The following is a 26,804-nucleotide window of genomic DNA, read 5'->3' as shown; positions in this document are numbered from 1 at the left end:
TATATGTTTATATAATGTCAGATGACCCTGAACAATTAAAAATATTTCTCCACTAGCAGCCTCCACATAATTGGTAAATATGGTGAATCTCAAAAAGAACTCCTTACACACAGTTAAATCTTTTCTAGAAAAAAGGTCACACTTGGATTCTTTCACTGGGACACAAATAAGACACTTTGGTAATGATTTGTTTGGCCCATTTTAGCCATTAGTTGCCCAATACTTTCTGTAGCAATTTCTCAAATTCTACTTCACTGGCTTTAGTCATATATATGTATGCAAACTTTAGAAAATTTGAATTCAGTTAATTTGCATTTATATTTATCTAAATATTAGTAAAAATGTCTTTGGAAAATGAATTGATGTTCTGTACACAGTTCACACATTCCATAGAACTCAGTGATCCATATTCTAACAGAAAGGAAAAATTAGCATGGTCCCCAGTGACTTTGGGGTTACATTTTAGGTAGCAATGATTGGGTTTACTAGTTTGAGTTAATGAGAATTTATCTGGAAGACAGGAATCTTTTCTGAAGTTGGCATATTGGACCAGAGTTTGGCTCTTACCATGCAGAGCTTAAAGAGGATAGGAGAGACAGAAGTCAGTTTCCTATATCATCAGGAGGGAAATGAATTAGTCATTCACTTCATCTAGCCAAAGTAACCGGTGAAATTTTTCAACTTTTTAGTCTCTTTAAGTAATTTCCTTCTACTAAGTTCACACATGCTGATAAACACATACCAAAAATAAAAAAATTAACATGTGAAGGTACTTAGTAGGTACATAAGTAAGCACTCTCTGAGAAAAACAAATGTTTCAGCCTATGACAATGAGTCATTCCTAATTCACATTAGGGTTAAATAAGCATGAAAATCAACGTCCATTCCGTACATAATTACTGCCATAATAAACTGGAGTGTGAATCAAAATCCAGTTGTGCGTGTCTCCATTGTATCTAAGTGAAGTACTTGTTTAAAATGATTAAAAATTATTCAAGGCAAGTTAATCTGTACAAACATCAGGGCAAATGTAAGCAGCAGAATTGAGACTGCCAAGCCATGGTACTAATAGCCCAGCAGGTTGGTTCTTGTAGGGTGCGTCTATTAGGCAGTGTTATTTTATCAGCTTAGCATCCAAGCTGTGGCACAGCCAGCACTAAGCTTCCAGAAGAAAGTTACTTCATGGATCTTTCTTTAGTAAGTACTCCCAAGTGCTACCTGTCTTGGAAGCTGACCCCCTTCAGCCCACAGAGCTATCTCTGGCTTTCCTCTGAGCACCTCTGTTCATTTTTAAGAAGTCAGCCATTACACTTTTAGTGGGTGCCGAATATATCCCAGACACTGTGAGAGGTCCTGTGGGGATGAAGTGGTGAACTCTACTGGGTAGCTTTGTTCCCTCCTTGTGCCCAGTGGGGGAGATAGACAAACAGGTGCTCACACTTCATTGTCATGAATAGTATGGTAGGGGAGGTCCAAATACCTTGGCACTTCTTAGGAGGAGCACTGAACCTAATTGGAGGAGCTCATGAAAGTTTCTCGCAGGAAATGCTGGGAGGTGACCAGTGAGGAGTGGGGAAGAGTGTTCTAGGCAGAGAAGACAGTTTCTGCAAAAACTTAAACATGAGCACTTATTATTTATACCTTTTATTTCATGCTTCTTGATAGTTGAATCTGTTATTTCCCATTGTAGTGTTGGAGTAGAAGCTTTTTTTCCCAACAGAAACTTTCTTTAGTATCCTTGGGTCTCCCCAAGAGTTTGGCAATTGTGAGTTTCCTTCCCACTTGCCTGGAGGGTGAATAATGGTGTCCCAGGTTCTCAGGGAAGCTGGGAGGCAAGAGCAGGGCCAGCACAGAGGAAGTAGACCCTGTGCCTAGGGGACGGGCAGCACTGAGGACAGACAAGGGTGAGATGAGGAAAGTCCTGGGTGGTGAAGACACACTTCACTCATTTACATTTTTCTTAAGGCCCAGCATTAATAGGCTTACCTTAGATGAGCTCTTTTGAAACATGGGTGTTGTCCTTGAGCTTTAAAAGCTAGAGTCTATTTGTGCTATTTTAAGCTTCCAGACCCTTAGCCTAGGAGTTGAAGGGCAGAGTATGGAAAAAAGCAAGGCTTTGGGGCCAGAAAAACCTACAGATCTGGGCCTTCCCAGTAGCTCTGCTGCTTTAGTTTCGATTCTTTATTTATCTTTCAGGTTTGTTCAGTTCAAACTCGTTGATCCTTGCCCTTAAACAATTCATCATTGATATTTTTTTCACATATTGCTAAAACCCTGGATTCCTCATCTCTTAATATAGTGTCCTACGGGAGGATTCCTCTAGGTTTTTATAATATGCTTAATTTATTTTTTTTTTTTGAAGATGGAGTAGAAACAGCTGTATAGACCTTTTTTTTTTTTTTTTTTTTTTTTTTAAGGGAGAGAGCCTTAAACCAGCATCTGGTCCTAACCTCTAAGCTGCTGGGTCATGTCAACATTCACTGAGTAGCTGTTATTTGCCTCAGCCTTCTCTTAGAGCATGAAGACCAATGCAGTTGGTATTGCTGGTCCTCACTGTTCTTCTTAATATCGGTCTCAGCTCCCAACCAGCACTGTGCACAGAGTAAGTGGTCAACAGGTATTTGTGAATATATGGTAACCAGCAGGGCCTCTCCACTCTCAAAATCATTGGCCTGGCTCCTTAGGTAGCAAGTTTGTAAGCCTTTGACAATGAGCAGCTGTCATCACGAGCAACCCGTGTGAGTGAGGGGTATTTAGATTGGCCTGGGACTGGGAGGGGGTTAGTCAAGGGTCTTAATAGTAAGCACAGCTCTGGCTAACTTGTACGGAAAAGGAAATTGTTGGACAGAGATAGAGTAGATCATAGACACAACAGGCAAGCTGGAAAATCAAGGGGAAAATGGGCAGGGACCAAGGAGGCTGGACACAGCCATGTCTCTTAAACTTGACCATGGCACACCGCAGTCTGAACAGCTCACAGGCCCTTCATGCCTCATGCCTCAAAAGTCCTAGAAGTATCAAAATGGACATGCCTGAGTGTCCCATGCCCTTCCACAACTCACACCCAAGGTACCCACCCCCTCCTCCCATAACAAAGTCAACTAGAGTGGTAAATTAAGGCAAAATCTAAGCAACACAGCCCACATTCTACAATTCCTATTTATATTTCCTCATTCTGATTTTCCCTTCTGTTGTTGGTGGTGGTGGTTTGCCACTGTGTTGCTTCCTTACAGTGTCACTTAGAATGTAGTCAGTCTAAAAAATCCAACAGACTTTCAAATCTGTTTCTCTGACAGATAGTCATTTTTTGGTTAGTTAGAGAGGAGCAAGAAACTAGTGGTTTGAATGATCATGTTTGGAAATTGCTCATGAAAGGGAATTAAAACTGATCTTTGTCAAGTACCCACTCTGTGCCAGGAACCATAATGAATTCTTCACATATGATTTCATTTAAGCATCACAGTAAGCCTTTGGCAGGAGTATTGTTATCTCCATTTTACAGGTGAGGGGCCTGCGGCTCTGTGAGCATCAGTCACTGTCTTCACATTATTCTTGATAATAATACAGTCAGAGTAATCTTTAAACTCATATCTGTGAAACATCACAGTCTCCTGCTTGATCTTTGGTTCTCTGCCTTACTAATCCTCCCATGGCATCACAGAGAGTCCCTGTTTTGGTGAACATCTCCTAATCCTATGTCATTGACCTTTAACCAGTTTTCCAAGGACCCCAAATCTAGACTGCTTTTGACCATTAAAAATAAGATTGAAAAAAAAAAATAAGATTGACAAGCCAATGAAGTGTCATTATTTAGAAATCAGGGCTGGATGACCACACACCAAAAGACCTTCTGGTCTGAAAATTTGGGTGGGTGATCTTGAAGTGACAGCACCAGAGAACAACCAGGCTGTCAGGGTTAATGACCTCTCTTGGCACTTGCACTGGGGCAGGCATTGTGGGCCTGGGAAGGATGTGGATGGTGGAGCAGATGTGGGTCCTTCTTTGAGCAGCTTATAGCTTCTCAGGAAGTCCTTCAGTGCCAATGTCTCTACCATCCAGTGTAGACACATGTGGACTGTATGGTTAGGAGCTCACTCTGCAAGGTACAGGCCTTCGTTCCTACCTCGACACTAACCATAGGCTTCTAGGCAGGCTGTTTACCCTCTCAAGGTCTCAGTTTTGCCATCCATAAAACAGGAGTGATGTTAATCCCATTTCAGAGAATTTGGAGGAGAAGTTGATGAGATCTTCTACATGAGGTGCAGCACGGTGGCTTTAGGATTTTCTCCTGGCTCCACCTGCAGGTGGCAGAAGCCAAATCAGTATTCTGTCTCTTGAAAGTCATCTCACAAAGGCCCAAGCACTTAGAAGGTGCTCAATAAATGCTTGTCACTTAATGGAAAAGAAGCAAGGACATGGACCAGAGTTCATCCCCGACAAAATATTGATAGCACTTTCATTTCTTAACATATATTTATTGTTCTATTAATTGATTATCAATTTCCATATTAGAATGTAAACTCCATGAGGGCAGGGAGTTTGTTTCGTCCATGATGAGAGCAGTACAGTAGCTGTTGGGAAAATATTTGAATGCGTGAGTAAATGGTCTTTGCTATGAAAGGGAAATAGGTTGGCTGGAAACCTGTGGGTAGTCTCTGCCCTGTAACCTCCTAGCCCTAAGTAGGCCGTCCCACTGTCCCACGGAGACTCCAGCCAACTTGGGTTCCTGCTGGCAGCCACCCACGGGAAGCTGCCTGTGCCTGCCCCTGGCTCCAGCCAGCCAGCTCACCTGTGGGGCCCAGGGCAGTGCTTTTCAGATTGGCAACTGCTTAGTCTGATGTCGTAAAACTCACTGAGAATTGCTGCCATTTGGGTTTATGATTTTCATTGTTTTATAGTTTATACTTGTGCCCTGCAGTAATTTTCCATTAAATCAGAACATTGTTTCAAAAAAGAGCTGATGTGGTTGTAGATATATATATATACATATCTTTAAAGCTGATCGCTGGCAATTAAAAACTGACAGCTATCAGCAGATTAAAAAATTAGCATTTGTTTAATAAAGTTCTATTTGAAGCTCTTAGTGCCTGAAAATGGTGATTTTTTTTTTTTAGCCTGATAAGGTGACAGATTTTACATTTGCATACAGTGAAGGCTTTAAGTGTAATTGTTGTTTCTAAGCCTGTTAACATAAACTAGTAGGTAAAAATAAGTTGCAAAATTGGGAAGGGACCAATGACAGAATATAGTCTAAGACATTACTAAAACTTCTATTGATTTTATGTAAAACATATTCTATAGGTACATGTATTATACTATATATATATAATAATTATATAGAATATGAATATATATACAAATTATTATACTAAATATTCATTATATACATTAATCATACTAGATGCTTTATTACAGACATACTTAGTGTGTGTATATAGGCAACATACAACTCCAAACATCTCTCTATATTTGGTATGAATTAATCCTACTGTATATTATATATATGTACAGTTCAGTTGACCCTTGAACAGCACAGGGATTAGAGGAACCAAGCAAAAAGTTACATGCAAGCTTCATGTATAAACTTCATGCAAATTTCATGTAAAAACTTCATGTATAAGTTACAATCAACCCTTCATACTCATGGTTCCATATTCACGGATTTAACCAATTGTGTTAAGTGTTCAGTACGTATTTATAGGAAATAAAACCACCAGATTGACTTGGTTTGATCTCCTTGCAGTCCAAGGGACTCTTAAGAGTCTTCTCCAACACCACAGTTCAAAGCATCAATTCTTCGGCACTCAGCCTTCTTTATGGTCCAACTCTCACATCCATACATGACTACTGGAAAAACCATAACTTTGACTAGATGGACCTTTGTCAGCAAAGTAATGCCTCTAATTTTTAATATGCTGTCTACGTTGGTCATAGCTTTTCTTCCAAGGAGCAAGTGTCTTTTAATTTCATGGCTGAAGTCACCACCTGCAGTGATTTTGGAGCCCAAGAAAAGAAAATCTATCACTGTTTCCATTGTTTCCCCATCTATTTGCCATGAAGTGATGGGACCAGATGCCATGATCTTAGTTTTTTGAATGTTGAGTTTTAAGCCAGCTTTTTCACTCTCGTCTTTCACTTTCATCAAGAGACTCCTCAATTCCTCTTCACTTTCTGCCATAAGGGTGGTGTCATCTGCATGTCTGAAGTTATTGATGTTTCTCCCGGCAATCTTGATTCCAGCTTGTGCTTCATCTAGCCCCGCATTTCACATCATGTACTCTGCATATAAGTTGAATAACCAAGGTGATAATATACAGTCTTGACGTATTCCTTTCCCAGTTTGGAACCAGTCCATTGTTCCATGTCCAGTTTTAACTATTGCTTCTTGGCCTGCATACAGATTTCTCAGGAGACAGGTAAGGTGCTCTGGTATTCCCATCTCTTCCAGAATTTTTCACAGTTTGTTGTGATCCACACAGTCAAAGGCTTTGGCGTAGTCAATGAAGCAGAAGTGGATGTTTTTCTGGAACTCTCTTGCTTTTTCTATGATCCAGCAGATGTTGGTAATTTGATCTCTGGTTCCTCTGCCTTTTCTGAATCCAGCTTGAACATCTGGAAGTTCATGGTTCACATACTGTTGAAGCCTCACTTGGAGAATTTTGAGCATTACTTTGCTAGTGTGTGAGATGAGTGCAATTGTGCAGTAGTTTGAACATTCTTTGGCATTGCCTTTCTTTGGGATTGGAATGAAAACTGACCTTTTCCAGTCCTGTGGCCACTGCTGAGTTTTCCAAATTTGCTGGCATATTGAGTGCAGCACTTTCACAGCATCATCTTTTAGGACTTGAAATAGCTCAGCTGGAATTCCATCATGTCCACTAGCTTTGTTCGTAGTGATGCTTCCTAAGGCCCAGTTGACTTCGGATTCCAGGATGTCTGGCTCTAAGTGAGTGATCACACCATCAGGTGTTTTGGGTCATTAAGAGCTTTTTTGTATAGTTCTTCGTGTATTCTTGCCACCTTTTCTTAATATCTTCTGCTTCTGTTAGGTCTATACCATTTCTGTTCTTTTTATGTGCCCATCTTTGCACAAAATGTCCCCTTGGTAGCTCTAATTTTCTTGAAGAGATCTTTAGTTTTTCCCATTCAAAGTTTTCCTTTATTTCTTAGCATTGATCATTTAAGAAGGCTTTCTTACTTCTCCTTGCTACTCTTTGGAACTCTATATTCAGATGGGTCTTATCCATATCTATGCCCAAACAACCTGCTCTGCTGTGAGGATATGTTCAGCTGGTGATTGCCAGCCAAGTCACTCTGAATTTTAGCTGAATGACATCAGGAAAATCCAAATTCTGCTTCAAGAATGGTCCTATGGTTTAAAAAAGAAAAAAAAAAGGTAGCTGACTCAGGCTGGATTCGGAGGTGGGATAAAGAGGCGGCCATTAGGAGAGTCCTGGAGGGAACCTCCGCCCCCTCCAGGCAGAATTTGGGAAGTGGTATTGCACCATCTCCTCCACCAACTCTCCAGTCTTCTGACAAGTCTATGGAGGTTCCTGGGGGAAGTTGTATATATCAAGCTGCAAATGCCCATCTTAGCTTAATGACACTGAATAGATTTGCAAGTCATCAGAAGGACTTGTCATTTAGGGGAGAGTGGTTTTTCAAGGTAAGGGAGTAAAAAATATATCCTGAATGCAGTTTCCCGCTCCAGTGGAGCAGTAGGTAGGGAGTGCCAGGGAGGTCAGCCAGAGGGCCGTGAGGCTGGTGGATTAGAGAGAGGGACCCAGGAAACTGGACTGTTGTTCGGCTGGGTGCACCCACTCACAAGGAGGGGAAGCTGCTAGGTCCTTCTCGGTTAGAGCCTGGAAGCCTCCTGGAGAACATGGAGCTCCAGTGTGTTTTCTCTGAATGAAAATTCTTCCTATGTGGACACTAGGTTGTCTTATGCAGGGACATGTCTCCCAGTGTCACTAGCAGAATTGTTGCTTTATTTCATTTCCTGAGTGAAATTTTGGAAATTCCTTCTCTTTTTCCCATTGACAGGTTTGACATTTTCTTTTCTTTACTGACACTATTCACCAGGCCAACCCTGGCACTTGATACCTCTGTTGATTTGGCAAGTCATTTCTTGAAATGTATAATTTATTATTAGTGCATGCTAAGTTACTTTAGTCGTGTTCAACTCTCTGTGACCCTGTGGACTGTAGCCTGCCAGGCTTCTCTGTCCATGGGATTCTCTAGGCAAGAGTACTGGAAAGGGTTAGAATACTGGAGTAGGTTATTGTTAGTAGTATTATCATTACTATTATTATTATTTCTAAATTGGAGTCACAAAGCATAAAGAGAAAATATCAATAAATATAAATAAAGGTAAGCAATGTATCTCCCTGGGCCTAAGTTGGATAGAAAGAACTTGAAGCTGCTGGATCACCAAACTTGAGGCCCCCAGCAGCATGGCAGTGACTGGCCAGGTCCTTTGGTAGACTGTCCCTCCTCCTTGGGCTTCCTGGACATTGAGCCTCCTGAGCTTCCTCTCTGGTTGTTCGGTTGCAAGTCCCACCCATTAAATGCTAGGCTTACTCACAGACCAATCTTAGCTTTCTTCTCTTCTCACACCGTACTATCTATCTTCTCAGAACATCTCACCCACACTCATTCATTCTCCAGCCCAAACCTTCCTATATCACCACCTGGTCAGCATGTTCAGTTAAGTGTTGCTGAGGCATCTCAGACTTGGGCTATGCAAATTGACCTACTGGTCAACCCCTGCCCTCACTCCACAACCTGGACCTCCCCAGTATATATATATATAGTAGGTGCCTCATAAATATTTATCAAGTGAAGCACTCTTCACTGGGAGTGCTCCAGCACTCCCAGTTCTAATTGTCTTTGTTTCATAAACTCTGCAAGATTATGTCCTCCCTGATAAAAGAGAGGAAGTTTTTGACCTGCCTCGTCCTCATGGACCTGTGCATCCCCCTTAGCCCAAGCCCACAAACACACGTGTGGCATGAACACAGCATGTACCCGTCCCTAGCAGCATGTATGCCTACACATGCACATACACCTACACCTCTGATCAGCTGAAAAGCACCACTCGGTCTCAAAGCAAATACCTACTGTGGCCAAATTAAACAAATATAAATGTACAACTTCTTTTTTTAAGAATAATAAAATCTGTTTTCTGTCCCTTCAGAGGTCAGTCCGTTTCCAGCTCCCTGGCCTTGCCGGAGGCCTCTGACATCCTCCAAGTAACTTGGGTGACCCCCACTTTGCAGGAAGACGTGCTTGCCCTACATCCTCCTCAACTTGTTGGAGTTGCATTTGCGTTTTCTCAGCTCTTTATCTGGGTTGGGCTGACCTGTGAGGGACTGATCACTCTCTGAGCACGTGGCTCCTTGCGTAGCTGGACATGGAAGCCATTCACTCACAATATGGCAATTTCTCGTCCTGACAAAAGAGTTTGAAGAGTGGTTTTCTGGCCTTCCTGTCCGGGAATTCTGGGCCCTGAATAGGGTTCCATAGTCCACTTCTGCCAGACTCCAGGAACGCCCCCAGAAAGGTTACTCTTGGTCCTTTAGCTGGAGTGGCCCTTTCTATGATGGCAGAGTGCTGGCTGGGTTCTGAGCTGCAAATAGCTGGGCCCAAAAAAGATGAGACCAGCAACCCTTGCCTTCTAAGGACAGTGATGGTATCCTGTTTGTCCCTCTGGTATAGAACTTACCATCCCAAGTATTCTGGACTCATGTCCACTTATGTCTTAAAGACAGCTTTCCGTAAGGAGAGGGACTATGTCCTCTCTCAGTATCCTCAGGGCCTAGCTCTAAAGCAGACCCTGAGTAGCATCTCAGTACATAGTCTGGAGCATTATGTAGTAGGGCCAAGCAGTCAATGGATATATTAGGAGTTGTTGTCATGCCACTAAGCAGACTGTCCTTAGAATGGGCTTAATATGGATCCTGCCCATTATATGGGCAAACTCAACAAACACTGAAGGCCAGGCATTTTGCAAGGCTCTAGGGACCAAGATGCAGACACAAAGACATAGTTCTTATGGAGCTCATGTGAGGGAAACTGTAAACTCAAGGATGTAAACAAGCAAAGTAATTGCAAGTTGTAATCATTGCTGCTTAGGAAACTAGCAGGGTGACTGAAAATAAAGGAAAGGGAGGGGCAAGAGGTGATGGGCTGCTTTAGACAGGGTGGCCAAGAAAGGCATCTTTGAGAAAAGGGGATGGAGACCAGAATGCCAAGGAACCTGTTCTCTAGGGAGAGGGAACAGCCACGTGGGAAAGGCATCAAGGCAGGAAAGTGCTCAGTGAGCTTGAGGAGCTGTCACACAAACCCTGTGGCTGGACAGAGGGGAGACGGGCACCAAATGAGACAGGGAAGGGCCAGCCCCAAGGCCAGAGTAAGGCTGTTAGGTGCCATTCTGACTGCCATGGAAGTTGCTGGTGTCAACAAAGGGTTCTTCCTGCGTGAAACCAGAGAATGGACTGGAAGGTGCAAGAGAACATTAGATTCAGCTGCCTCTGTGGGTTTTGGCCTTAGTTTTAGTATTTTTTTAAAGAACAATGTATCTTAGTTGTTTCATATGTTATCTGAAAATAGGATCATCTGACTGGAGGAGCCATGATCCACAAAATTCACTTCTCTATTCATTCCTTTCTTCATTCCTCTGACCAATGGGTATTGGGAAGCTAGGGTGCTTCAGGCACTGGAGGGATTCCCAGGCCCTGCCCCCATGGAGTGGGGCATTGTGGAAGACAGATACTCCCAGTGGGGCCTGTGCCAAGACATTAAGGCAGGAGGTAGTCTCACACATCTAGGAAACCACCCACAGGCCCCACATTTGGATTTTGAGGGGAGTATGTTGAGGGATGAGGCTAAAATGCCAGGCTGGTGGAGACCACACAGCGTCTCGCACACCATGTTAGAAAGCGATAACCCTATATGCAAAACAGAAAAAGAGACGCGGATGTACAGAACAGACTTTTGGACTCTGTGGGAGAAGGCGAGGGTGGGTTGTTTTGAGAGAACAGCATCGAAACATGTATACTATCTATGGTGAAACAGATCACCAGCCCAGGTTGAATGCATGAGACAAGTGCTCAGGCCTGGTGCACTGGGAAGACCCAGAGGGATCGGGTGGAGAGGGAGGTGGGAGGGGGCATCGGGATGGGGAATACATGTAAATCCATGGCTGATTCATGTCAATGTATGACAAAACCCACTACAATATAAAAAAACAGAAAGCGAGTTCATGGGGTGCCCTTGAAGAACGCAAGTAGTAGGAGATAGTGGTCAGATTTACATTTTGTATCAAAATGTCTGCTGGCAAAGGTTTGCTCAGGAGTAGAAAGGGAAACATTTGGTGTCCAACAGCCAGGATTGCAAGTTCAAGATTCATGTGTTCCAGCTGCCTTAGCTTCCCAGAATGTTAGAGCAAGAGTCCTGGGGAATTAATGTGTCCAGTCATTGCACCTCATAGTTGAGGACAGTAAAGCTGAGAAAAGCAGCTTGCTTGAGGTCACCATTGTCCTTGGTCCTAGTCTGTACACTGAACCCCAGATAGCCATTTCAAAGCCAAGTTGATTGATGACCTGGAGAGGAATGAGAGGACTAGGTGTTAAGTGTCAGGTCAGGGCAGCCCATCCTCCTTGCTGAGGACACAAGTCAAGGCCTATTTCCCATCAGTGGAGGTCAGGATATTATCCATGAGTATTAAGGATAAGAATTTGCTTTCATTACTGTGGGTGAGAAAAAAAAAAAAGTAATTGGAGAATCATGCGATCAGACAAGTGATTCTACAGTGATTCCAAGTCTTAATGCCCAGGTACAACCCCAGGCTGTTTATTTTGGCTATGAACAGGGATGCTCTTTCACACCTCAGGTTTCTAGTTGTCAGTATAGTAGCTTCAAGTCCACTGTCTTCAGAAGGGGGTCTTCTATTTGGTCCAAACTGCAGTGTGTAGCTTATCAGTTACATCTTATAACCATGTTGCCATGAGTCAAGAGCAACCACCACCCCAAAAGCAAAAATTGTGTTTTCAATCCCACAAAAAGGGCAAAAGCATGGTACAGCATTTTTTTTCCTCCCCAGATGACACAGCAAAATGATTAAGAACATGGGAGTTGATGTCAGGCAGCACCAACTCTGTCACTCGCCACCTCTGTGTTCTGGACCAGGTCAGTGACATCTGAGGCCCTTCTTCCTCCTCTTTAAGAAGAAGAGAATAATAATCTGACAAGATTTGTAGACTATTTGTGAGATTAAATGAGATAATATGTGTAAAAGATGTACCGTTGAGCCCGAGAATACAGAAGCATCTGAAAAAAAAAAAGTTGGTTTTGACTTGGTTCCTAAATGAATGAACTTTTTCCTATGAAAAGACTTGGAGAAAGATTTCTCTGCAGACTGGCCCAGAGTGAAATATTATCATTAACTCTCAGGGAGTGGAGGTTTTTTTTAAAATTATTTACCTTGGTTCTGAGAGCAAATTATTCTTTTCTATTTGATAGAGAGGCAGGAGGTGCAGTCTCCTAGGCTTCTCCTGTGCCATCCCGTCTGGCATAGGGTCATACTTGAGTGACATGGCCTCTCTGGGAGAAATGGGAGGTGGCTGCAGCAGAGAAAGCCAGGAGAAAGGATGACAGCTGGTCACCAACATTTGCTGCCAGCTTTAGGGGAGTCTCCATTGACGGGGCAAATGGTCTTTTTGTTGAGCTTATTATTAAGTTTGTGAAAGTGTTTGACGTCATCTGCCAGAAGAGCCTGGATTCCCATCTGATTAACCACAGTCATTTGCAAGTCTCCACTACTTGCCCAAAAACAAGCAGAGTTTCTTCATAACCTCCCCCTGAGGGCCTGTTCTCTGGTGATCCAAATACTTGGCATCCCAAGAAGTAATCTTTTGCATCTCTTATCTTCACATAAATGGAAGAATTTACTGTCAGTTTCTGTGGCACTCAGGCCTGAGCTTTGTGGAATTAGCCTGCTGGTGGGGTACGCATACCAGGAAGTGAGGGTACTAAAATAAATGGAACCAGGGTGAAGGAGACAGGCACATATCGGTCTCTTCCTTTAAGACACGTTTTCAAGTCAAGAAAAAAAAAATTTTTTTTCTTTTTTTTTCTGAGTCTCATGGGTGCCAACCCTTTGCTAAATGCTCTGTGGTTTACAGAAGAGTTTCTTGGCGTTTATTCCTGGGAAATCTAACCATCACACTGGGGCACTATAATTTTACAAATGGCAAAGAATGAAATTTTCAGTCGAGATGGTGCTGTGGGAGGAAAGGAGGGCTGTACCCAACTTCTGAAGTGCCAACCCCAACTCACGTCACTAAGCCTTGTGCTCCCCAGGTTCTTTATCTATAAATTGGGGGTGGTGCTACCCACTGCCCAGGGCTGTTGTGGTGAGTAAGAAAGATAAGGCATGTGATAGCCGTAAGGATGTGGAAGCCCAGAGCTTAGGAACAGGTTACAGCTGTGAACCACAGCCACCCCGTGGGCCCCACTCCCAGCTGTGGAGATCCCGGGGCCTGAGCATTTTGCTAACTAAGGGTCTGGAAGCTGTCATGTCAGTCCTGACTAGAAACACCTGTGCTGCCCCACCCCACACCGCCCCCCTTGGTCCCTACCTTCTTCCCATTGTCTTCTCCCCTGGGGCTGTAGGTGTTCCCATCAGGAGTCATTCCTCAGGCCCAGGGGAAAGGAATCTGTGATTTTTCTCACTGGGCTAGACTGAAAATTTCAGTCTCTGTCCCCTTTAAGTGTCAATTGTTGCTTTCTCTCATGTGTTACAGTTGCATAGGCTTCCTATTTGTCATCCCACAGTGTCTCTCTCTGTGGCTTATACACAGTAGGATGTGCATGTTAGTTGCTTTGTCCGACTTTTTGCGACCCCATGGACTGCAGCCCATCAGGCTCCTCTACACAATAGGAGGTAGTAAGTATTTTTTAAAAATTCTAGTGACTTGCCCTCACATGGCAAGTGGGTTTTAAGCAATGACTGTTAGAGATCCCCATAGAGTACTGGGGTAACTACAGTGTCTCAGGCATTGTGCCTGAGCTTTCACATTGGTTACATCATTCAGCCATGACAGTGTTCTGCTTATTTTACAGATAAAAGCACTGAGTCCCAAAGATATTTTGGACTAGTCCAACACCATCCAACTAAAAAGTAGCCTAGTTAGGATTTAGATACAGAACTGTCTCACTGTCTGTCAGGAAGAGACAAGTGGGGGTACCTCCCTGGCATCTCAGGTCACAACACAGAGCCATCCACAGTTTCTTTGGTCACTAGGTGCATAAATAGCCTTGGGGAAGGTGGGTAGGGGTATACAATTCTAAGAAGCCAAATTATGTATTTCAAACTGTCATGGATACATTTCTAGAAATATCAACAGTTGATTCCATGTCATGCTAAAAGTATACTTTTGTTAAAAGTAGAACTATAATTCGACCTACTGTTAATCTAGCCCCATCTCTAACAGATGTGGTAGGAAGACCTCACTTCTCCTCAGCACAAGAGCATTTCTTCCCCAGCTCACAGCAAACTCATTGTAGGGACCTTTGCTTTCACTCAAAGGTTCCTTTCCCTTTTTTCAACACAATAAACTAGTATAGTTGATCAGAGAAGAAAAGTTAGTTTTTTTCCCCTCCTTAAAACCAACTGCTAGGCCTCCCTGCCATCCCCATAGGTTTTATAGAATTTTTTTAAGGTATCTTGTTTAGGGAATTTCCTTTCTTGCTGTCTTTGGAATTTCTGGAAGAGAGCTATGCTCCTTCCCCAAGGGAGCCTTGGTCATACCATCCTGCCTCTAAATCAGCCCATCCCTGTCAGCCACTGTGACCTCTCAGCCTCTGTAGTCCCCTTCTCACCACAAAGCCTTCTTTTCCTAGCCCAAGGGATCTGGGCCCAAGCAGCAGATAGATTTCCAGCTCACAGGTGGGTCTCATATTTGGCATAAGGTGGTCACAGGCAGCTGTGTGGAGTTAGCATAGCATTGCTTCTCACCAACCTGTGGCCTTGGGCAAGTAACTCGCCTTTTCTAAGCATTCATTTCTTCATACATTTAAAAAGGTGGTTGTTGATGCCAGATGTCAGCAGGGTTGTTGTGGTCAGGGTTCTTGTCTCCCAGGATGAAATGGCAGAGAATACCATAAGCAGATGCACCCTTTCCTGGTAGCCAGATCATGGCTTCCAAATCCCTCTTTGGCTTCATGATATGGGTCAGGCCATCTTGGAGCTTTTGATCACTGTTTAAGACTTAAATTTGAGAAACAGTTGTCCACCAGAGGCCCTGCAAGGAGGGGCAGGGTCCTTATCTTCAGGATTGAAGGTGGCTGCCAGACATTATATCCGCATTCAAGTAATAGTCTAGAGGAAGAAATGAAAAAGAAGAGTAAGGCTCTTCCTTTCAAGGAGACTTTCACACATCTGATTGGCTAGAACCTAGTCACATAACCATGCCCAGCTCTAAAGAAGGCTATAAATCCTAGTTTGTAGCTGCATCACTGTGTGCTTGGCTTAAAAGAAATCAACATTCTCTCACTGTGGCAGAAAGTGAGAGTGAATATTGGGACCACGGGCAGGCTGCCATGAAATGTAACAAAAAGGTAAAAGATCTACAAGAGAGAACTTTAAAATGCTCTGACAGGACACAGACGAGACTTGAACAAATGGAAAGACAAACAATGTTATTGAATTGGAAGACTCAACATCATAGAAAGATCAATTCTCCCTGAGTTAATTTATAACTTTAAACATGTTTCCAATAAAAACATCACTAAGAATTTTTTTTTTTAACTAGACAGATGATTCTAAAGTTCAAATGGAAAAATAAATAAGCAAGAGTAGCCAGGAACTTTTGAAAAAGGAGAAGGAGGGGACCAGCCCTACTGTCAATTAAAATATATTTTAGACCTACAATAATTTAAAAAGTGTGGTACAGATCAGCGTTATAGAGTGAAGAGTAAAGGAATAAATCCAAATATAGATGGACATTTAATACCAGTATTTAATAAAGGTAGTTTTTCAATCAGTGAGGAAAAGATGAACTATTTAACGTATGGGATTGGGACACTTTACTAGAAGTCTGAAAACAAAGTTGGATCTATACTTCCTACGTTTTATCAAGATAAACTCCATGCATATCACGGACTTATCTTTATATAATGAAAGCATAAAAGTACTAGTGAAAAACCTTGGGAGAATGCTTTTATAACTTTGAAATAGGTAGAGCAAAGCTTTTCAAATGAAAACATAAACTATAAAACCTATAAAATTAAACATCAGTTCACTTACATCAAAAATAATATTGGCCTGGCAAGAGCTGGCATAAGCAATGTCAAAGTCAAAGAGTAAACTGGGACAAGCATTTGCAATTCTTAGCCCACACAAAGGCTGTTTCCTAATATAGAAAGAACTCCTGACAATCAACAAAAAACAAACACCACCAAAGGAAAATGGGTAACTGACAATTCACGGAGGAAAAAAAATACAGATCACTTTTAAATATAGGAAAATAGCTCAAACTTACAGAGAAAGCTAAGGATATATACTGAAGTACTGTTTTTACCTATCAGACTACCAGAAACCTGATAACACACCAGGGTAGCAAGCAGGAACTATCACCTTTGCTTCTGGAAGTATAAATTGTTCAACCTCCAAGGAGAGCAGTTTGACAACATTCATCAAAATCAACATTTTTGTACTATTAGACTCTAATTTCTAGGATATATGCACAATTACCTTCATATATGTAAAGATTTCATATGTACAAGCTAAGTCACAGCAGCACTGTTTATAGTAGCACAATATTAGAAGCATCTTAAACAGGCCCCCCAAAAATATGATGGAGTATTATGCAACCATAGAAAAGGATTTGGAGGCTCTTCATGTACCAAGACAGAAAGATTTCCAATATATCCAGTAAATAAGTAAAAGATACAAGGTCCAAATGAGTGCATATAACAAGTTCCCAGTTAGTTAAAGGGGGGAAATGAATGTGTATTCACATTTTCTTATTTATGTCTAAAGTGTGATCAAGAGGATGCACAAGGAATAAGTTAAAAGCAATTGCCTATAGCGGGGAAGGGACAGAGGCAGAGGGGAGAATATTTCCTGTATGCCCTTTACACTTTGAGTTTTATGAACACATGAATGTATTACCTATTGAAAAAAATTGAGTGAAACTATTAATAGATCAGCTTAATAAAGGCCTGTCACATTGGCTTATATATAAGGGAAGGGATGTTGCTGTATTTGTTTCCATTATTAAAAAAAAAGAAGAAAAACCTACTCCTTAAACCAAAGGATCAATGATTTCGAACTGTGGTGTTGGAAAAGACTCTTGAGAGTCCTTTAGACTGCAAGGAGATCAAACCAGTCAATCCTAAAAGAAATCAACCCTGAATACTCATTGGAAGGACTGATGCTGAAGCTCCAGTACTTTGGTCACATGATGCAAAGAGCTGACTCATTGGTAAAGACCCTGATGCTGGGAAAGATTAAAGGCAGAAGAAGAGGGTGACAAAGGATGAGATGGTTGGATGGCATCACCAATTCAATGGACATGAACTTGGGCAAACTCTGGGAGATAGTGAAAAAGAGGGAGGCCTGGCACGCTGCAGTACCTAGGGTGGCAAAGAGTTAGACATAACTTAGCAACTGAACAACAACTCCATAAACAATGTTCCAGTCCTCAACAGTGCCCTGACCTTGTATTTGGGGATTGAATAGAGGATTGATGTCTAGGCCGGAGCCCCTCTTTGCAAAGCTGTCAGTCCACAAGTTTGGCAAGTACCTAAGGGCCAGGGGAAATTTCTCTCAAAAGGAAAAGCCCAGTCACTCTGCCATGCAAGCTGGACTGCAGGGAAGGCAGGGCTGGGAAAGGACTGTTTCTCACCCCGCTACTCAGGGAAGCTTAGGGATCCCTAGAAAGAGGCAGTGCTAGAAGCCCAAAGGAGAGAAATCCTGAGGCAGGAAGAGCAAGTAGAAAGGCAGGGATTCTGGAACAGCGATGCTGGTTGGAGAAGGAGCGAGATCATGAGGGGACCACAGTCTTCAACCGGCTGCGCAACAAGCAGAATTTCAAGGCTACCCCCTTCCCCCGGCAGCCTTCATCCCCTTCCCTCCTCTGTCTTTCTCCACCTGAGCAACCCTGGCCCTGGGCTTTTCTGAGCACTGCCATCCCCTGACACCCCACCTGGGGACTCACTGAGAGCCTGAGACAGGACATGTTTGGTCCCTGTGGTATTTCTCTTTTTAATGAGACTAGAAGACCCCCCAGAGAAATAGAGTTTCACTAAGGGCCTTTCAGGCACCCAGGGGTCTTTCAAGCTATGCTAATCTTTCCTGTTACAAAGGAAAGGAACATAAATCATGAAGTCTTCCCTGGGACTTGGTTTCGTGTGGGGAGTTGAAGTTTAGATAAATGTAGACGGTGGAGGGGGAATCTGAGGAATATGTCAGGCACCAGTGAGAAGACAGCAGGAGGAAATGCTTTGGCCTGGGGCCGCCCTTTGCCACAGCAGAGGGCCAGCTGCCAGCAAAATGTGCTTCGCCCTGGTGGCCACCCTGGCCTTCATCAGGAGTGGCTTCTCTCTCCCAGAAGCAGAGGAGCAGAGAGCCCAGGGATGGTGTGCACCTGGGCCAGGGCGAGGGTGGGCAGAGAAGAATGGGAGACAGTGGGGAACTGAAGGTTTACCTTCTCTTACTCTGAGTAGGAGCCCCAAGCAGAAGGAAAGGCTGAGCTTGATGGACCGGAAATGCTGAGTCGCAACTTTCAGAATGAGGGCAAGGTTCAGGCTGGCTCAGAATCTACTGAATTTATTCCATTCACACAGAAGCAAACGAGTCTTTCCTGTGACATAACAAACATTTTCAAAGAGAGTGCTTTGAGCAATAGCATGCGGGGCTCCTTGTAAATTTGGCGTTGGTGCCTGGCATTGAAAATCTGTCACTGAGAAGGCCGGAAGGTGGGGAAGTGTCATACCCAGAGGCAGTGATCCCCAGCTTCAGGTTCCAGTTCCATCAGCACCCTGTCACCTTATAGAAATCACTTACCTCTTCCGTCTTCCCTTGGCTCGTTTCTGTCACTGTCATGCAGAGAGTGCTCTTCCTAACTGTCGGTTGTTCAGAATACGACTATGGTTTGTCGATGATCAGGTGCGCTTCCCGCAGGCTGTAGTTTTTAGTAGCCTGAGTGTTGCCGTGGTGATCATGGTGGGCAGGGGTGGGTCTTGGAAAGGCAGCTCCAGTCTAGAGAGCAAGTAGGGGCCCTAACTCGGTGGGGCCATGAGTCAGCCTCAGCCACTCACACGTTTGCAGGACTCCCAGCTCCCTCTGTGTTGCCTCATGTGTAAAGGTGTTAAAGATGGGCTACTTTGACACACTCCGCACAGTAGTCCTTCCCACCAGCACACGAGATTACAGACCTGCACAGGACCTAACCCCTGTAGTGATTGTCACCCAGGCTACCTGAGCCCAAGTTGTGTTCCTCTCGCTGTTTCCCACCCCCATCGCGCCAGCTAGAACGCAGCCTTGACCGCACACAGTGGCCAGGGAGCGGACTTGGTGAGCCCTGGTCCCAGGGGCTCGGCTGCTCGGATACACTCTTCTTTCTGTAGTTCCCAGGCATTTGCTTAGGGCAGCACATTTTCTGTGCTTTCTTTTTTTCTCAAGAAGTCCCAGCTGTACGAGGAAGTGGGGCCACGGGTGCAGGACAGGCCAGCCTCAGAGTGCTTCCTGCTGCACCTTTGCACTCAGGCCTGGATTCCTGACGGTGGCTGGAGTTCAAGTCCAGACGCCAGCAGGCCTGTGAGAAAGGTCCCTCTTGCCCTGTGTGCTGGGGAATCAGCTGTCTCTGCAAGACCCCCCACCCCCACCCCAGAGTGACTGCTGAGAGAGACCCAGGCTGAGGACCTCCATCTGGATCTTTCTATGAGACGGGTCTAGGATTTGCAGACTTGCCTGGTAGGGGATTTATCACCCGGAATCCTAGATTATGTGTGAGATCTTACGTGGAACCCCAAACTGTAGAACTGGCCGTGTGGGAGCCGCACCAGCTGAGGCCTGAGAACCACCCAGCTTTATGGGTCCTGGGAATTGCAGCTACTGTGCCTTCTTTCCTGGACTCAGACCCTTCCCCCACTCGGCCTGCCTGCCCCCAGGAGACTGATCTTGCAAATGCTTCCTGCTTGTGCAGGCTGGGCTTCAGTTATCCTCAGCCCCTCAGCATGAATCTCCACTTCCTTCTTCCTGGTGTTCTAGGCTCTTCATGGTTGTTTTCAACATGCCTGTCCTGCCTCACTATATCCTGGGGACCCAGTTCTCTGGTCTCTTCATTGCCTTTTGCATCTATCATGTTGGCCCTCCCCTCCCTCCCACTTTTCTCTTCATGTTCTATCCTTTCTCTTGAGAGTCGGTTTCCTGGAAGCCCTCCCTACCTACACCAGCCATCAATGATCTCCCTACTGAAAACAATAGCTCACATAGTGCCTTGTAAAGCAGCACTTGGTTCTTATGTGTTTTATCTGCTTCCCTGGTTCCAGTATGTCAGTCTTGTCCTTCCAGCTGATTCCTATGATTAACTCATGATCTGAATAATACAAATTTCCACATATAGTAGGGCTTCAATGAATAGCTGCTGACTTTTTTAAACCAAAGCAGGGTTTAGACATTCCTGAGGTTACAGAAATTCCTCCCTCATGTTGGAGTGAATGGGGGGTATCTTTGGGGGTGGGGGGTGGCCATGTGGGTGAGAGCCCTGGACTGTGGTCGGTTGTTGGCAGGTAAAGCCTCCTTGAAGACTTCCTTTCTGTAGCAGATTTCCCTGAGATGTGCATATCTCTCCAACTAGAAAGGTTATATTGGGATAAGTGAAGCATTAATCATGTGGTTCTGCCCTGTCTTATAGGGATTTGAAACTGGACAACATCCTTCTGGATGCAGAAGGTCATTGCAAGCTGGCTGACTTTGGGATGTGTAAGGAAGGGATTCTGAACGGTGTCACAACCACCACTTTCTGCGGGACACCCGACTACATCGCTCCCGAGGTAAGACCATGAAGGAGGGGGCTACCTTCTCCCACTGCCAGGGCTGAGGCCTGAGTTCATTCTCATGTGTTGGGGTCATCTAGCAGTGCTAGGTGAAGGCTCTGGAAAACCAGGATGAATTCCAGGGAGGAGGGAAAAAAGGAAAGGTAAAAGGCATACTGATTTGTCCATAAGGAAGTAGTGGTGATGAGGAGAGAACAGTGAATTGAGAATAACAGGCCATTCCCAGAAGCTGGCCAGGCCCTCACTGAGCATCCCATCTCATTCCAGTCCAGAACCATCACGAAGCTAGGACCAAGCAATGCTTGTTGACTTGTATTATTGTTTTTACTTTTCTTAAGGTAGTACTGTGTTTTATTTTTTAATTATGTATTTATTTTGGCTGTCCTGGATCTTGGTGGCTGCACAGGCTTTTCCCTAGTTGCAGGGAGCAGGGGCTCTCTCTAGTTGTGATGCGTGCCCCCTCATTGTGATGGCTTCCTCATCGCAGAGCACAGGTTCTAGGGCACGTGGGCTTCAGTAGTTGCAGTTCCTGGGCTCTAGAGCACAGGCTAAATAGTTGTGGCACATAAGCTTAGTTGCTTCATGGCATGTGGGATCCTCCCCAGTCAGGGATTTAACCTGTGTCTCCTGCATTTATGGGAGGATTCTTTACCACTGATCCACCAGGAAAGCCCTGTTTTCACTTTTTAGTAATCAGAATAAAGGAGCACCATTGATAAAGGCAGAGTTTAGCTATACAGCTTTAATTTCCTACAGTAAAACCAAAAATTAGCTGCCATTTCTAATGTATCACGGATTCTGCGTAGCAGGCACACAAGGTTGAGCTGGAAGAGGAGAGCATCTGAGCCTCGTTTTAGTGGAGATCCGAGATGTTCACTGTGAGCCTCACCAGTAGGTTGCCTTTTATGGAAGTTGCTTAGATATTTTGTTCATCATAATGTGTTTTCTTTGCCCTGAGTTTTCTCCAGGTCAGTCTGCCCAGACTGAGAGATATCTAGTGTGGAATGATTCAGATTTAAGACATAGTCTGTCACAGATACTTAATAAAAATGGTCTCAAGGGTTCTGAAACATGTGAGGTAAGAAGGAAGTACTAGTCCCCTTTAAGCATTGTCCATGGTGAGTAGGAGTTAGCACAGCCGGATTTCATTTCCTTCCAGTGGGCACTGTGTGAGCACCTGCTAGACACAAAGTGATGTGAGGATGAAGAATTACTGAGACCCTGGTGGCTCTCCTAAAAGGCCTTTGTGTTCTCGAGAGAGTGACAGCTAGTTAAGTAAACAGCTAGTTAAGCAGAATAAATAGGTACACAAGATGGTAACATCAGGACTCAGGGAAGGTTTCTTAGGGCACCTGGTGGATGAATTGAGTTGCAGAGAGTCTGCAGGATTTCCTTTGATGGTATGCAGTGGGGGGCATTCCCAAAAACAGCAGGAAGGATTGGGGTGGGTGTGGGGCAGGGGAGGAGAACCAGTATCCCTGGGCTCTGAATCCTTTAAGGCAGAGGCTTTGTTTCTGATCTGGGTACCCCCAGACTCTGGCACACATGTCAGTCTCTTAGTAATGGTTTGCTGAATGAATAAATAAATAAATAAGAACTTGTAATACTCCAACATGAGCAAAGCCTGGGGGATGAGAACATTCTTGGCCTTTTTGAGAAAGGAAGATAGTATGGCCAGAACAGAGGATTTCTTAGTGCTCTTAGTAATGAACATGATTAAGAAAAAGGACCAAGGAAAATGGCCTTTATTCTATAGGATCTGTGGATCCACTGAAGGTTTCCCAGTGGAGGGAGGGTCATCATCAGACCTGTCCCAGAAAGAAGACAGGCAACAGGAATGTAGATCAGAAGCCAGAGGGCCAGAGAAGATTGGTTGAGAGTTTTTTACAAACCAGATAAGATTCAGGGAGAAAAATAAAAAATAAAAAGACTCAGAGAGGCCTGAGGAGGTTCGCAGAGTGAGGATGGTAATAGGTAAAGTCTCACTGAAACCTCTATCTTCTAAAAGATCTCAAGAGTACAGATTTCAGACTGCCTCTACAAGTAAGTTCTTTTAGCAGAAACATTAGGAGTTTAACCTTCAAGGAGAAATTGAAAGCAAGGCCTCTCAGTTGAAACCTGTTTTTCCACCACCTTCCTCATTCACTCTTTATCATCAGAATGGTTGGTTCTAGGCCCTCTGTGAATTGATGTCAGAGTCAAAGGGTTGACAGCCTAGTGTAGTAGTCAAGGACCCAGCCCAAGATGAACATTCACTTTATGATGAACAGAACACCCACACAACTTTCATGAAAGGCAATCCATTGGCAAAACTCACAATGGATAACTCTGGTTTCTGTTCTGTAGTGGGACCCAGACACTGTTCCTTCTCATTCTACACTTGTGTCAACTATGCAGCATCACCACTCCATGTGAAATGCCTAATGATTCCTGGTCTTACTGTAGGCAAATTATAGCTGATAAGGGTATTGCTACCTTTATCAAAGGGTCACTGAGATGGTTAAATGAAATTATACCGCTGAGGCATTTAGCCCAGTGCCCAGACCACAGTAAGTATTGGGTCAGCAGTGGCTCCCTCACAATCATCATGGTTGTTAGGTCACACAGTGGGGTGGGCAAAGCACAGTCCTAAGAGTTGAGAATCCAGGCTGGACTTAACCACTAATGCCCGCATGTGACCTTGACCAAGTCATAAAATGTTTTTGACCCTCAGATTCCTCATCTTTCAAATGGGAATGATAATTCCTGCCCTAGCCGCCTCATCAAGCATTTTGAGAATCTAATGCAGTTAGAGCATGGAAATTCTTCAGAAAGCATAAGCCTATATCCAAATAGGAGGGGTTGTGAAGTGCCTGGCTAACCCTGAAACCAGAGACACCTTCTGAGGCACTGACTCTGCCCTGAGGCTTTCCACCACATGCCCTGGGCTGACCTTCATGGCAACCCCTCCCCTATCTCCTCACCCGCTCCCCAGACAATGGTGGCCAGCCCTAGGAAGTGCCTGGTGTCATTAGGCCCAATGCCTGCTCTTCCTCCCCAGCTCTGACCCATCTAGGGGTTGGCTGCCATGCCAGGTACCCTCCCATGGCATGTGAAGACTTGCCCTCTCACCAGCTCCATCCATGACAAGGTGATTTGGAAGCAGATAATTAGGGTCAAACCTGAGGAGGATTTTAATAAAGATGCCACCCCAAACAGGAAGCCTCTGGAGGGGCCTGGGGAAAGGTGGACAGTGCTTCTCTGGTGGTTTCCCTAGCACCATCCTGTCTGAACACAAACGGGGTCACCTGGAAGCTACCTCCCCACCACACCAAGAAGGCACAGAACCCAGCTGTACCCGCCCTGCCCTGAGATTAGTGGGTGGCTACCTCATGTGAAGAGTTGACTCATTGGAAAAGACCCTGATGCTGGGAGGGATTGGGGGCAGGAGGAGAAGGGGACAACAGAGGATGAGATGGCTGGATTGCATCACTGATTCAATGGGCATGAGTCTGAGTAAACTCCGGGAGTTTGTGATGGACAGGGAGGCCTGGCATGCTGTGATTCGTGGGGTTGCAAAGGGTCGGACGCAACTGAGTGACTGAACTGAACTGACTGACTGACTTAGCACCAGGGTCCCCAGAGCCCAGGAGAGAAGGGAGCATGCCCTGGAAGATACACAGAGTGGACACACCTGGCAGCCAGTCTCCCCGAGTGTTGGAAACAGGTTAGTCATGAGTAGATCCAGAAAACTGCTAGAGCCCCTATCCTCTGGTGGCTTATGGATGCCCTGGGGAGACAGTTGACCATGAAAAAAATAGCTAAAATCATGATAGTACGTGGAAAGTGTCTGTCAAATCTTAAGGCCAGGGGTCTTAGGATACCAAAGACTAGGAGAAAGGTTGGAGAAATCCAGGAACTCTTTTTGGAGGAAAGCTTTTGGTGAAAACCATGACCTTGAATGTGGTGCCACAGTGAGCCAGGCTGGGGCTCTGGGCCTTTCGAGGTTGAGGGGGCTCAGACTTTGGCTTTGGCACCGAGCAGCCTTACTGGCTTCTCAGTGGAGCCTATAGCTTTGACCTTTCAGATACCACGTACTGACCACTGGACTGAGAGACCAAAGGTCCTAACCAAGCAGATTACCAGCCTCAAATAATTTAAAGTTGGCTGCATTTGCTCACATTCCTTTTCATTCTAAGTTCTAAAGAGTCCTAAAATGTGCATTTTTTTTTTTTTTTTTACTGTTGTCAAAATGCTTCTCCCACCTTTTGATTTAATCCCAAGTAACCTGCAGCCTTGAGACGGGCATTTTGAGCAGACCCCAGACAGTCCAGATACCTGAGTTCAACCTCGTCTTCTGTCTGGTAATCTGAGAACTGAGCTGGAGCTTCATTCTGAAATAGGTGACCTGAGAAGCTACCTGCCTGGGGTGACCTGCAGGCTGGAGTGACCGTTGCCATTTGGGGAGGTGTCTTCAGAATATACCCCCTTTGAGGATGTGCACTCCAGTCGTGCTTCTCCTCCCTTCACTTTTTGGAATTCTTTATAGAATGATAGCACTGAGCAATCAGAGATGACCTCTCACCTGCCCTGCTGTCTCTGGGCAGCACCATGCCTGGTCCTGCTGACTGATAAGAAGAAAACATCACTGTGGGGTAGGAACATCACTTCCTTAGCAGTGGGGACAACCCAGCATTCTTTCTGCTCCGAGCCAATTACACATCACTGAGCTGCTACATACTATACACACATGGAGATGAAACCTTGTAGAAGTAAAATTAGATTTAGTACCACCTTCCAATTATATAGAGCTTTTTATTTGCAGTAGGCTTTCGGAATCCTCCATCTTAATTAATCTTGTGAGGTTAAGCTGAGGATCTGAGCCTCATCTGATAAATGAGAAAGTCAACTGTCTGGCTTGAGATCACCCAGAAATGTAATGCCAAACTTGGGGTGAAATTAGATACCTCCTGGTTGACCTTCTATCTCTAGCACCTGGCCAGCACTGCAGAAAAATTAGGAGGGGGAAGTTACTTGCTTTTCCAAAAGTTCTGTAGCTTCTCGGCTCAGAGTTCCTCTCCTGCACTGACATTCTGATTACATTTGTAAAACTTCAGTCCTCACACACCATTCTGCAGGAAGCTGACATCAGCATGTCTTCAGCATCATGTACTAAGTGCATGTAACCTGAGTGACTCTGACTCCATATACTTGGAGGAGGAGGCAAAGAGAACATAGGTAAGAGAAGTGACAAATCCAAAGACAAGTGCCAAGACAAAATGCACCAGACAACCAGGATTTGATTTGGGCTCTTGCAATAGGGAGAATTTTATGGACTGCCTGAAATAAAAAGGAGGGAGTCCACTCAATATGCAAGGATCACTGACAAAAGAAACCCACATGTTAAGCTAATTTAAATCCATACCTCTTTAGTGTTCTCAGTGTGAAACTAACAAGCAAAAAGTGAAATAACATGGTAAGAAATTGATGGAGTTTATTGTATGTTTGAGCACAAAATTGTGAGCTAATTATAATGAATATACCACAAAGCAGATTAGTGTCATGTTTAACAATATTTAGTAATGGGTAAAACATAAACTTTGAAGTTAATCAAATCTGAAGTAAGATTGGAACGACTGCATAAATCTGGCTTTATTTCCTGCAAGTCACTTAATTAAATGTTTGATTTTTTCCACCAGTAAATTAGAAAAAAGAAAATAATCTATGTAAAAACTGTTATAAAGATAAAATAGCACTCA

General features: G+C 44.2%; 1 protein-coding gene across 3 annotated transcripts in view; it reads left to right on the top strand.

The window, feature by feature from the left end:
- Positions 1–26,804, top strand: part of PRKCE (protein kinase C epsilon) — a 542,503-nt gene that overhangs the window by 483,804 nt on the left and 31,895 nt on the right. For all 3 annotated transcript variants that reach the window (XM_043918105.1, XM_043918104.1, XM_043918106.1), the window contains exon 13: positions 20,925–21,063. In XM_043918105.1, the coding sequence (XP_043774040.1) occupies positions 20,925–21,063 (139 nt within the window). The remainder of the gene's footprint in view (positions 1–20,924; positions 21,064–26,804) is intronic.

The sequence above is a fragment of the Cervus elaphus genome, chromosome 11 (genome assembly GCF_910594005.1).
Source record: "Cervus elaphus chromosome 11, mCerEla1.1, whole genome shotgun sequence".
In the NCBI taxonomy this organism is placed as follows: domain Eukaryota; kingdom Metazoa; phylum Chordata; class Mammalia; order Artiodactyla; family Cervidae; genus Cervus; species Cervus elaphus.
This window is presented reverse-complemented; position numbering and strand designations above follow the sequence as displayed.